Here is a 14,575-nt window from a genome sequence, read left to right as displayed (position 1 = left end):
TTTAATTTAAATCAACTACTCTCCTACCAAGGTCATCAGATGGTCGACGTTAACGTGACCAAACCCTCTAAGGCAACTTCCTCTGATCTTTTCTGTCGTTGGAGCTACTCCAACTTTTCACAAACATATTTTCTTCACATTTTGACTCTTAAGTGTGAATCCACTCATCCACCTGAGCAATTTGTCTCTGAGCCGCATATCAACTAAAAAAATCATGCACTATATAAATCTAATTGGCGTGAATAACATTCAAGGTCGCTAAATTAGCAAAGAGCAAAATTTAGTCTTGAAGGCCAAATGGAGAATTGAAGGATTTAGGTTCAAGATGAATCAATTATAATTGTTTACAGCTGACACTTTGATGATTAGAGCTATTAAAAGGTTGGCTATTTAATTGGAGCAAAGTCTTTTGAGTAGAGAACTAATCTATAAATAGTCATTTTTTCTATGCGAAAAGAAGAAGAGGTGAAAAAATGGAAAGCAAATGATCTTGCAAGTGACATCAGGTAGTATTAGCTTGAGATTTTTCTCGTTCTTAATCTGTTGGCAGATATAATGAGGTATTAGGTTGAATATTTTCAAATATAAGGAAAGGTCATTTTGTTCTATAATCTATTTCTGATTGGAAAAAAAAAACAGAATATTTTGGTAAGAATAAGTCTCAAACCCTTGAATTAACTTTGAAATGCGTAATTTTAATTATTGTATGTTGCAGTTATCTCAAAGCAAATTCAAGATTTTTGGGATCCATGCTGATTAATTTTTGGTGAAGATAATCCTATATAAATTTTTTTCTCTTTCAGAGTAGTTTATCTTCTTGAGACTCATTGTAGTTTAAAGTTATGATTCGATCAAACCACTTCCAGCTTTGTGTTTTGTTGTATTTGTCTCTGTTGTTATGCATCGGTTTTGGTTATTCTGATATCCTACATAATTTTCTTTCTTTCAGATGAGAGTGAACAAGAAACATAAGGGGATAAATTGTATAATATAATAAATTACTGCCAGAACACATAATAAACAGAAGATCACCATTCATGGCAATCTAAATGGGAAAAGAACCAAAATCACCACCAAAAGTCCAGTGAAGGGAGAATTAAAATCTACATACGGTGACCTTCACAGAGACGCTCTGATTTGCTCTCATCTGAAAGCATACTGGATATCAGAGTTCTCTCTCAACCATTCAAGAACTTTCGCTCCCTCAAGGACATCCTGCACCTGCATAATAAGTCAAAAAATTGTTTTTTCTTTTAGTTGGGAATGAATTTAATAGAAGTGCCTGAAATTTTATTTCGATAAATGAAACCTTTCACTAAAATCATGAAATATGAAGAGGAACCATAAAAAATCACTTAAAGGTAGCATCGCCGCGGATCATTATCTATGTGTGTATCTATAACGTCTAAATAAGTTTTGGTTGTGTTCGCACATGTATATGTGTGTGTCAAAGATAAAGAGAGAAGAGTGGGGGAGGAAAGCTAGATATGTACATACAATTTTAAATCTTTTCAATCCATACTTCCTAGAAAAGTCATCCTACCACAAAAATTATAACATGAAGAACCTAACCAATCTAAAATAAAATTAACATGCACGATTATTAATAGATGCACATAAGTACCTGCTGTCTGACGCGTTCTTCATCGTACTCTTGATTATGGCGCTTGAACTCTTCCACGGAATTCTGGACCTCTTTGACTAGTTCGTCTGTTGAGTACTGCAGCAGTTTCAAGGGTAAGCATCAGATTTAGTTTTATATTGTTTCTACCTCGAATCAAAAAACATTTTCTAAAATTCATTCTTGAATGCAATGATACAGCAGGTCTTGTAAAAACATTTACAGACATAACACCCGATTCCTATGTAATTACATATCTAACTGCTAAACTTTACTTCTTAGATTCATAACATCCAAAACTTTCATATCACATTAAAAATATCAATATTTTAGCTTTTCAAATTGAAATACACCTTTTCATGTATAGGTAAGGTGGCATGTATGTAAAAATTGAATTTTAGATGTTGGATATGCAAATAAATAGAAATGGAATAGTATGTATGTAAATCTTCCTTTTTTTTAATACATGATGCATACAGCTTATCAAATATGGAGTTACCATTTGGACAAACACATTTATACCTGCAGATTTTCATATTGAAAAATTTCACCAACCGCCAGCATCTGTTTTAGTATACATGTTATATTCTCCTTCTGGTTCTCAAGGTACTCGTTGACTACCTTTTCACTTGAAAGAGAAGCCAGCTGTTGTTCGGTAACCTTTCCTCCAGCCTGCCCGTAAGAAAGAAATTAGAAAATTAATTTCAAAATACATAATAGAGTATATCCATTACCTGAAATTGCAGTAGTCTGGCTCCATAAATTTCTCTGCCTTGCTCTTCAAATAATGACCGAGGTATATCTACTTCAACAATCTGACAATATCACGTAAATAAATACAATTTAAAGAAAATCTTGAACAATAAAATGGGAAAAGCTAACTAGAAGAAAGGGTGTAGCTGAAAAAAATAAAAGCTGTCGGATACCTTAGACAGTTGTTCTAGAATTGCATTATCAGTTGCTTGTTCGATTGCAATTTGTTCTAGTTCTTCGCATCTTTGTAGTATTGATTCTCTCACCTAGGCATTGCATCAGAAAGAAATAAACAGTTAAATATCAAAACATAAACAGATTTATATGCATCAATACATGCTGCATTGCTTCAGCGCCAAATTTGGCAGCATGAATGCAACTCTACACATACAAAATTAAAAACGAGAAAAATGTCAAAATAGTCACTTGAATCTTTGCAGGGAGCTATTTTAGTCCCAGAATCTGTAAAAGTGTCAATTTGGTCCATAGACTATTTTAATGGGAACTAAAATGGTCATTTCTAGGGATATTTTCAGCCCAATTAAAAGAGTATGAGGACCAATTGGGCACTTTAATAGACTCGGAGAAAAATGACCCCATGTAAATAGTCAAAGGATTATTTTGACACTTAGTTAAAAACAAATGCGTTTAGAAGGACCTGATCCAAACTACTGCACCCAGGAAGGAGATGTTCTGCAAGAGAGTCATCCAATATAGGCAGATCTCTATAAAAGAGTTCTTTGCACTCGACCTATTAATTTGAAAAGGTTGACAAACTAATCAATCCATGGACTATTATTCATTGATTAAATGTAAATAATTGCACCAAAAAAAAGAGATAAAAACTGAAAAGGTCAACCAAGTGCTACACTGCCAAGTGATTTTCCTTATTTCATTACAAAGCGGATGAAAACTATGTTATAATAGTTGTCATGCAAAACAGGCATGGTTGAGTGCTATTGCCATTGACCAAAAGAAGAGATGATTAATGTAAATAAAACTCTAGAAATTTCCTTGGAAGATTGATATATATATAAATGTTCAATAAACAAACACTAAATTGGATTGAAATGTTTCAGACCACTATTTTGCAAGCTCTTAGTAATGCTGGCAGGGAGGGCCCCCGGAGCGTCAATTCAAGTGTGGGAGGGTCGGTCGGCTCTCTCTCTAGGGCTAGCATCAAGGGTATTTTAGTCAATTTATTTTATTACGTTTAAATCCTTTGTTGATTATAAATATGCGGTTATTTGTTGTATTAGGTTTTTTTTTTGTTCAATCCCAATATCATGTTAGATCCTTTGCTCCCTTTATGGTTCCCGGATGGCAAAAATTCTATATCCAAGTCGTTGGGTGGTAGCGGCTTTATCTCTCCATTGTTGGTGGTGACATCTCGGGTCTCCTTCATTCGTCAATAATTTCGATGGTGATTGTTGTATCTCGATTGATTGCAAAAGCAGGAAACTCTTGTAGGTTGTATCCTTTATTTGATTAGTGCATATCATATTTGTTCTGGGTTTTTTTTTTTGTTCCCGTCTCGAATTGATTTCTTAGTTGTTCTTGTTGAAATCTTCTCTAACCCCTTTCTTCTCTGGTATCATTTCATATAAGAGTCAGCATAACCCTAGTTCTCTCCTAGGGTTACCAAAACCCACCAAATTATAGCCAAATCTTGACCAAACCCTGATTCCCCCATGCTAATTTTCAAAATTAGCATCCCAAATATTTTTTTGCACCCCACTCTTTCACCTCTAAACCCACCAACCATAGTCAAATCATGAACTAACCCAAATTCCCCATTGTTGATTTTCAAAATCAGCAACCTTAAATATTTTTTCTGCACCTAAATCAGTCCCATACACCCTCTCTCACATCCCAAACTTAAACCATAACTATGCCACAGAGGAGACCAATGCCGAAAATCGAAGGCCCCCTAATCCCGAGAGGTTACAGCAGCTCCACTACCTTCAACATAGCCAACTTGAAATCATATCATGAGTCAAAAACTTCAAAAGATAAAGTTGAAGCTCCACCGACCTTGATAAATTTACGTGGGGCAAGAACGACCCCCCATATAGGTTCGGTCCAAGAGTGGAGGGTCAGTCGGCTCAGTCGGCTCTCTCTCTAGGGTTAGAGTTGCCGCCCACTCCTAATAGCAAAAAGGGTATTTTATCTGTTTTCTTTTATTAGGTTTGGATCCTTTGTTGATTATAAATATATGGTCTTTTATTGTGGGGATGTTTTTTTGTCATTTGAAATTTGTGAGGGTCTTTGCTCCCTTTATAGTTCCAGGATGGGAACAAGTTTCTATCCACGGTGTTGGTGGTGATATCTCGGGTCTCATTCCTTCATCAATCCTTCAAGTGGTGAATTTTGTATCTGGATCGGTTGCAAGTATGAAACTCTTGTATCTTTATTTGATTGGTGCATCTCGCCTTTGTTCTTATTGTATTTTTGTTCTTGCCTTGGATTGCTTTTTTAGTTTTTCTTATTGAATATTCTCCAACCCCCTTTTGTCCGATATCACTAAGACATAATGAATTTCTTAGCTCTTAGTTCATATCCCAAATAACATTACTCTAGAGAATGATACAACACACCTGCAGCACGCCCAGGGCATGTGTTGACGCAAAAAGACATGCTGAAGTTATTCTTGATTTATTTAATTTTAGGTTAAAGTTGGACAAACAATGGATGCCCCAGGGTTAGATTTGTTAGGTTCAATTAGTGACGCATCAATATGTTCATACTTTGTATGGTCGTTTTAAAGATTATATAATATTTTGTTGAGTTAATAAATTTTTTAGACAATGCAATATTAACATCATGTCCAGATTAATGTTGATGTTGATGTGTTAAAAGAGACTACATACACTTGATGAAATATTGAAATATAATGGTCACTAGACCAACATTAGGTTATGTTTTGTTAATCCAAGCTCTTACATGTACATGAGATATTATTTTGCATTGTGTGTGTGAGTGTTTGTTTATTTCTTTATTCATTAAATTAAGCATTGACATACATGCGTTTTGATTAGGCATTTCATTTTAATAATTAAACAATAAAACATTAAGAGCATGACATATTGTGTCCTATTTTTTATGGTTATATCATATTCTTGTGTCCGCGTCTTATATTAGATTTAGCGCTTCATAAGTTACCACAATGGTCAATAAATAATAAAAATTAAAAGATAAACATTTCATTGAAAAAAAAAAATTTATAGTAAAAGAGAAACTTCCCTTTGTTTGGCATCCTTTTCAACTCATATAATACAAAATTATCATCCAAATATTCATGGTTCCACCTTAATTATATTTGGTTTTATTGAAGGCTACTAAATGCAACCTTTAACACCTCTCATGTTAGTTGAATGCAGACAAGATTTTACTTAGATAACATCGTTACATCTATTTTCATAAAATTCTTGATAAGAAAATAGTTAAGGTGGCCCATAAGGCTCTACTGTTTGGGTTGATTCTTTATTGAACAAGTCAGCAGCATAAAGCTAAACCATCACTTTTGATTTTTCTTCAAGCTTGAGAAAATCCTTCTATGGATTGAAGCAATCACCACGGGCATGGTTGGGGATGGCTTAATAGGACCGCACTCTCTTCTTCCAGCATTCCTTTAGAGGCCATGTAGTTATCCTTATTGTCTATATTGACGATATTGTTCTCACAGGTGGCAATCTACCAGCATTGGAGTCTCCCAAATACATGCTTGCTGCTTCCTTTGAAATGAAGGATAGGATCTCTCAGATACTTTTTAGGCATGGAAGTTGTCCAATCATCTCAAGGTATTTGTGTGTCTAAACGAAAATATGTGAATGACCTTTTGACAAATAATAATCTTCTCCTGTGCAAACCAGTGGCTGTCCCGACGGATCCAAATGAAAAACTATTTGATGTTCCAAATGTAATTCCGGTAAACAAAACTGACTATCAACGTCTTATAGGGAAACTCATCTACCTTGCCCATACACGCCCCGACATATGCTATATAGTTGGGATAACAGTCAATTCATGCATGATCACTATGAGCACTACCTCCAAGCTGTCCACTGGATTCTCTACTATTTAAAAGAAACACCAGGCTCAGTTTTTTTTTTTCCAGCCAGTCCTCTCATTCTATTGCAATTTACACAGACGCAGATTGGGTTGGGTTCGTCCATAATTGGCGATTTGCCTTAGGGTACTGTTCATTAGTGTGGGAAAACCTGGACATGTGGAAAAGTAAGAAACAATTTTGATCAATGTCCCTGGTAATTTGCGAAGTTATCTGGTTACACATCATGCTCCACGAACTACAAATGATAGTCTCTGCTCCCCTACAATTGTTATGTGATAACAAAAGTATCATAAGCATTGCACATAACCCTTCCAACATGATGATACCAAGCATGTTATGATTGACCATCACTTCATTAAGAAAAAACTTGTGTTCGAAAAAATTTGTGTTTCGTTTGTGTCATCAAGTAGCTAGCTGAGAGATATTCTCACAAAAGAACTTTCTCGGTCATCGTTCGATGAGTTCAAATCTAAGTTGAACAAAACTGACATCTATGCTTTAACTTATGGGGAGTATTAGACAATTAAAATACATATTAATACAGAATTCTATTTTAATTACTATTATTTGCTTTTATTTTCTTTCCTTTATTCCTTTATTCTGATTTTATTTGTTTCCTTACAAGTATATCCTGTAATGAGTACTTATACCCCCCTTGTATCAATAAGAAATATCTTGGATTCTATTCTGACAAATGATAATAATAAAATAATTAAAATAGTCCACAAATTGATGAGTAGAAAAAAAAAATTACAAAATGATTACAATAATCCATGGAATGATGAGATAAGAATAATAATCCCACGAATTACTAAGTTGGCATAAAGTAAATAAGAAAAAGGACTACCGAGCCAGATGGAACATTTGTACCTGTGAAATTGATGGAGATTAACTTTTTCATACTCCGCTAAAGCAAATTAAAGGATAATATATATTCCAAGCTTGCATGTCAGTTATCAAAATACTATTTCTATTAATTCTTTAGTGATAATGAATGCAAGTTGTCCATCAATGGCGCACACATTGTACAAGTTAGATTACTGTCTAGCTTCTTTATAAAATGCATGCTACTTCTAAATAAATTGTTTGTTCATGTCGCTTGAAATTATGTGCAATATTAATAGCTAATTTATAATTATAATAAAGCCTCATAGGATATTTTTAACAAACATTTAAATGCTTCAGGGTAATTTTCAACATAATAGTTTGCAATTGCTTTGTGTCATGAATCAAAATTCAACTCTTTGCTAACTAATGAGAGCGGATATCCAAGATAAGGTAAGAAAGACTAGAAATAATGTAACAATCTCATTAGCAATGCTTCATGAATTATGTTGCAAGAAAGACAGGAGCGATGTCTAAACCTACTTGATTGATATAAAATCCTTAAATCATCAAAGCCAATTTTTCCGAAGCTAGGAAGAGCTAATTCTAATTTTAAAGTGCATACTAGTCTGAAGCATAAGAAGTAAGCAACAGGATTGGGATAAATATAATGAGTGTTGGTGTTGTATTTTTTGAAGTAATCATGTAAATGATATTGATATCGATGAGATTAAGATGTGCTGTCTAACATTTAGGTTACCAAAATAGATTTTATTTATAGTGCAATATATTTCACTTCTAAGTTTGGAATACTTATTTAACATGCATCCAATTCTATGTTTTAGCACACAATCAATCTTAAGCTTTGACCATCCAATGATTTAGAAATACACTGTTATTGCAATTGATTTTGTTACTATTATTTCCATTGAGTTCAACTGATTTTTTTTCCATTGAGTTCAACTGATTTTTTTTCATAATATGGCTTTATTATTTATTGATCACAGCAAACAATTGAAGCATAGATTATGCATTATGATGTCTATAAAATGTGTTGCACTATTGTATTGTGTTTAGTACATGTTTTGTATCATTTCTATATTTTTATTTGTAATGAAAGAAGAATTTGAAAGAAATTGGGGGAATTATGGACTAGCGCCTAGACGAAGTGCCCCAGCACCCAAAGTCTCTTCCATCCAAGAAATACATAGAGCAGGACATTGCAATGCCAGAGTCCAAGCGCCACAGCACCAAGCACCAGTGCTGCCGCAAAGACCTAGAGTGACGAATCGGAGCCACAAAACGTGGCACCCAAACCCAGCACCGCTGCACCCCCGGTGTTACTCGGCTAGTGCTTGGACGCTACTTAACAACTTATGGTGGTTTATTGCAGTTTGTTGACAGTTCAGACGAGTTAAATGCTTAAAATGCTCCGATTTGAGGCATGGAAATGGGTTCAGACAAAGAAGAAAAAGAAGTTCTTTGTGGAAAGACAAGTGAGTGTATGTGCTTAGGGTGTGTGTGAGATTGTGAGAATCATCTGTGTAAGTGGTAGAAGTGAATCAAGAAGAAAGTGCATTGTACAAGGGAGGATCATCTTGGAGCGAAAAGAAGATTCAACCGAATGTAATCTTTTCTTTCTCTTTATAAACTTTTGCTTTTACTTTCAATAAAATCCATTGTGTTTTTTATACAAATGTTTAGGAATTAGTTTTCTTACTTCCTTGGTATTATGAAATTTTTCTTTATTCCATGGGAATTTTCTGAAATGATTGTTCAATATGTTGATGTATTGACCTTTAGGACTTCATTTACTTTTTTGCAAGCTACTAGAAAAGTAAAAATTGATTGTTATCTAAAACTATTGGCATGTACCAGAAGAAAAATTAGGTTAACACAGTTATTTAGTGGAATAGAAATATTGTTATTAGGAGATTATAATCACATAGGGAATGTAGAATTTGGAGAGCCTTTACAAGATTAAGGATTTAACAATAATATGTTACTCCAATGCTTCATATGGCTCGGAATAGAATAAGGAGTAATTTTCCACGGTTGCCAATATCTTTAGGAACAAATTTTGGTAGATAAACAATAATTTTTGGAAGACTTTCTCGCATTAGCAAAAACCAAAAAATCACAAGTTTTAACTTTAGTAAATTAGGAATTTTTAGAAAAATCATTTGAAAACAATCAACACTTTGCACTAAACTTAGACTTAGTAAACTAGTAGTTGAACTATTTGAAGATTTACTCATTCCTCGTGGGATCGATACTTGGTCTCAAATCTATTATACTGCTTGATCAACAAGTATGCTTGCGTGATAAACATGTGTGTCATCACACTGCGGAACATATTTGTTTTCTCGTGCCAAGAACCACCACCAAACATCAATTTCTCAATTCAATTAGCTATATAACTATAGATGTATTCAATGATGTGGAATGTAGCTAACTTGTTCCTCCAATCCTCGAGTTTTACACTACAATTGAGGCCAGGAATTATTATAAACTTGCAGAAGCTGAATTGAGAATTTGAGTGCATTGAAGTGAAAGTAACAGTATTGGACCAACTATTGGGGGGTTCCAATAAGTAACAAATTTTGGGTCATTTAGGATATAAATATGACCATTGAGGCATGCAAATTTATCAATATGTTTGAATAACATTTTAGCTTACTCTCAACTCTAATATGTTAATGAGTGTGAATTCTTTGAGCATTTTATAAGTTTAAGAAACTTTTGGGGGATGATTTTTCTTGAACCCACACGAGACATGAATCTTCCAATTGGCGATACTTATCATAGTTCTTTCTTCCAAAATATTCCATAATTAATTTCTGTGCATGATTGTGATTTTGTCAAATTTATATATTCCGATTTTTCTTATTATGATGTGAATCTTAATAACTCCAAAAATTTTGTCATTCTCAGATTTTTTGTGGTATTTAAGATTTAGCAACATAAAAGATTGATCTTTGCTCAAATAAAACTTTGAAAACCGCAAATTGTGACATTTGTTCTTTTTTGTGCTTCTTTATCCTAGGTATGGATTATTAATGAACTTAGGACACCAATCCGTCCTACATCAGAAGGAAATGCGACTACATTTTAGATCAAGAGAAAAAATAATACATTTGGCTTCAGAAAGCAAGTGTAAAATGAAACTCACAGTAAATTGAGCCTGAACGCCTCGGAGATTTACTTGTTCCCATGATTCTGGAAACTGAAGATGAAATGATTTTGTTTCTCCTTGCTTAATTCCTACTATTGAATTAAGAAACCCAGGAAGGAGGTTGTCAGCCTCATCTGTGTCCAAATGAAACCCTGGAAAACATACCTTTTAAGTGCCATCCCAAAGAATAGTAAAGATAATCTCATAGAAGAATAATAAAAACATGCACATGATAGCTTTCCTATTAAAAATTAATCTGTGTTAAAGGAATCCTTACAACTACAAAAAAGGACTTGAAATTTTGCCCAGAAAAGATCTGACCATCCAATTGAAAATTTAATCAAATTGAAATCTTCAATTTTGAATTTTACATGTTAAAATAAAATTCCAAATATTTATCTAACAAGAATCTGGTCTTGATGACAGATTTATGAGAGGTGATTCCTCATTTCTTCTAAATGCACTTTGCATTGTGTCAATTATGGCTTAAAATCCTCCTCAAACTCTTTGTTAGCAGTCTCTTCCCATGCTTCTCTGCTATTCTCACAACCAGCACCATCCACATCCCCTGCACCTGTTTCATCAGCTTTGTTTTACCCACTCTATCTACATAGAGAAGAATAGTGATAGCAGAAGCTCCATTGATTACAATGACTAGCCTTATCCTCCTGCCAACAATGCCACAAGATCAAATCTGAATAAGGACGTTGTCCAGTTTGCTTTGATGAAACTGAACAGATGATATATATGGATGTCAAGTCAAAGATTGTTTTACTTTTATGTGAAGGAAGACTTCAAAAAATTTGTAGCTCGGAATAAAGTACTAAAAGCTTACAAGTACATATATCAAAAAATCTACAAATTCGGCGTGAACATGCCTCTAGTAGTAGATAGATTAGCAAGAAAATCCTTGAGGAATTATCGCAAAGGAATTTTCATTATATGATTGACAACTTAATTTATTTTCATTGCACATATTATTTTTTACTTTTCCCATCTATGGGTGATTGCAAAGCATTTAAAGTTTTGAAATGAATTATTTTGTAGATCATATATTACGGCCCTTAAACGGATTGGGTTGCTTGTTATTTCACTTCATTTAAGCTTGACTGTTTTAATTCTATACTCAACAAAAATATATACTTTCACGGGAGTGATAAACAATGTATAGAATTAATGCGAAAAAATATAAACAATAATTCAAGAAAAAGAACATATTCTCAGATGTGTACTTTAGTGTTTTCAATCTCTTCAATTTCTCTCGTATGGATCTTCAAAATTTTAAAATTCCACTTAATTTGTTCAATCACTGTCTTATTCTAAATGTTCTTATTTGGAATTACGAACAACAAGTTCCTTACAATAACATTTGTTTTTCACAGAATATCTAGGGAATATTCAAGGTACAAAATACGAGCCTACTATGAATTTATTTAGGGCTTACTTGGTTGCCTAGAGTTAGAAAACAAGCTTTGGGGTTGGATACAGTTGCATGCTAATATTGATATCCAACTACACAAATTTCCTTTCGACAAAAAAGAGGAATTCAATTCCACCTCAAATGGGGGAAAAAAAAACATTTGCTTTCAAAAATAATTTTTCCATCTACAAGCATCCACATAAGCCGTAGCACACTTTTGCATTTGTTTCAACTATTTATAATTCTATAAACATTATCAAACTTTACTCATGCACATTATGGATGCATCTTTTTGCAGTTTCCCTGAACAAATAAATCAAACAATTCTGAAATAAAAGATTCATAAATTTATATAGAATAAACATTCAAACCGTGAAATTTCAATCACTATGAAAGAAAAAATTATTATTTACTCGTTAAACTCCTTTAGAAATCATAATTTTCTTATTTAGTTAAACAACAAAATACTGCATAGGTATCTGAGTTTTATCAAGAAATGTTTTTTTACTCCATATTGTGTTTAAGTTAGAACATAAGATTTTAGAGCATAAGATTTTTACTGCATACGTATCTGAGCTTTATAAAATAAATAATCTCCTCGTTAGAGCATAAGATTTTATGTATGAATGCTTATGCGTTCTTTTTTTCATTCGAACTTTATGCGTTTGAACTTTAGATGTGAAGGTTCAGTTTTAAGTTTTTTGTTCTTCTAGAATTAATTGACTTGTTATTAAGTTCTCTCTAGTCTTTAGTGCATTTTCTCATTTCTGCTAGTGCTAAAGCTTACTGTGTTAGAGTCTTTGAGAATAAATTGATCAAAAGGATATTTTTCAAAATGAATCAAACAACATGATGACAATAGTAGGGCCATTTAGACTAGTTCAAATGATCTAAATCAATTATAAAATTGATGTAGTGCATTCTATCAAGGATGGAAGGGTTGTACATATTGCTAATCAACAAAGTGTCATTAAAGTATTCACAACATTGATAAGCATTACAATCAATTTTCCACCACACTTATATTTTATGCATAATTTATAAACATTGAACAACTATTTTAATTTTACTTTCTATAAACAAGTCTCATTATGTAAAAAACTTTTTATGTTTCTGCAAGTCGATGTCTCTCAAGTCTCAACTTATTTGTGGGCTCTTGTACTAATATATCAAATGGGAATAATCACTGTAGAAACACACCTGTCGCATTTTTGAAATTTTCAAACAACCCATTCCCTTATATACCTAAAAAAATAGCTTAAAAGAAAGGACTTCCATGTTGCAACAATCAGAAGGATCATAATACCGCTCACCCAAAAGTGCAATTTGGGCGCAATTTAGACAATTGACCAATGAGCCTCGCCATTGTTGACTGTTTAAAAAAAAAATTATATTAAAACCCATAACTACTCCCTCTCTCGGTTTCAAAAAATTGTTCATGCGCTTCTCCGTTGCAAACTCATGAAGGAATCCTTCTGTCCACTAGTTCAAACTCCCCATTTCCCATCTCCACTACACGACCCGGGACCGAAAGTCTCGTCATTCTTCCCTGTTCGGGCAATACAGTCGCAACTAGAGCAAGAGAGAAAAACAACGATGAAATCGCAATATGCGAAGACATCCTTAGAAACTAAAATAGATAGACATGATTCCCTGCCTTTCCTCCTGTCCGAAACTCTAGCAGACAGCCGCACGCTAGCTTGAAGGCAGCAAAAGGAATGGTAGTGTTCGGAAGAACAATTTTGAAAGTCCAATCTTTCTCACCCTCTGCTTCGTTCCTACGAGAAACAACGCAAAGGGTTTAGTATATCCAAAAGTTTGGCAGAAATGGAGGTATTATGTTCTATTATATTATGGTTTGAACGCTTAATTTTTGCTTCCAGTTCCAACAGCGGCACATCACTCTACATCTCAGAGAGGTTTGCGAGTTAAAATACCTAATCCTTGCTTTGCTGTCGGTTGGCTGGATGATAAAGTCACTTATCAAGCTGGTGATCCGGCAAATATTAAGATTAAGCTTTTGTAAATTTCTTTAAATGGTAACCTCAGCACATTAAACATACAATTTTCAGTTTCTGTGGGTGGGAAGAAAGGAAATAGCTCATATATATCTGCTATCTTTCCTTACGTCGATGGAGATCCTATCTTTGGAATATTTCTCTTACACCCATCGAAGTTGGGAAGTTTTCTGGTGTCACTGATTCATCACTTCATTTCAGTCCGCTTGTCTGCCTTCTTGGATTGATTTTTTTTTTTTTTTTATGGGTCCTTTTTTCCGGGACAAATACTTATTTGTTGATATATGCTAAAGATCCTTTTGGAAATAATTTCTTATTTATGGATATGCCAATAAAAGATTTACATTGTCAGCATCTTATCTGAATAGATCTGCAGTGGAGATTTTCAATTTTGTTTCTATTACTTGGAACGAATTGTGTAAGTGCTAAGGCGTCCCCTAGAAGCGACGCGCTGTATAGCCTGAATAAAGTGAAAAGTGTGCAAGGGCCGCTACACCAGCGCCCGTGTGTAGTGTTAAATAAGCAAGGGTTCAAATTTAAGTTATGCGGATAAATAAGTTAGTTCATGAAACTAATCAAACTAATATTAGGATAGGATCTTGGAATATAGGTACTCTAAATGGTAATTAATGGAATTAGTTGATATTATGATTCAAAAGAAAATTAATATCTTATGTATTCAAGAAACTAA

At 33.7% G+C, this 14,575-nt stretch overlaps 1 protein-coding gene across 1 annotated transcript; it reads right to left on the bottom strand.

Annotated features, from left to right (window-relative positions):
* Window positions 1–969: 969 nt before the first annotated feature.
* LOC110039022 (trigger factor-like protein TIG, Chloroplastic) lies at window positions 970–10,598 on the bottom strand (the record flags this gene model as incomplete). Its single annotated transcript, XM_020743962.1, is given in 7 exon segments — window positions 970–1,221; window positions 1,625–1,720; window positions 2,144–2,293; window positions 2,356–2,436; window positions 2,548–2,640; window positions 3,033–3,125; window positions 10,444–10,598. Coding segments are annotated over 7 exon segments (746 nt in total), but the record flags the coding sequence as incomplete, so codon positions are not given.
* Window positions 10,599–14,575: the final 3,977 nt, after the last annotated feature.

The sequence above is a fragment of the Phalaenopsis equestris genome, unplaced genomic scaffold (assembly GCF_001263595.1).
Source record: "Phalaenopsis equestris unplaced genomic scaffold, ASM126359v1 Scaffold234831, whole genome shotgun sequence".
NCBI classification, from domain to species: Eukaryota; Viridiplantae; Streptophyta; class Magnoliopsida; order Asparagales; family Orchidaceae; genus Phalaenopsis; species Phalaenopsis equestris.
Note: the sequence above shows the minus strand (reverse complement) of the source record. Positions and strands in the feature narration are given on the sequence as shown.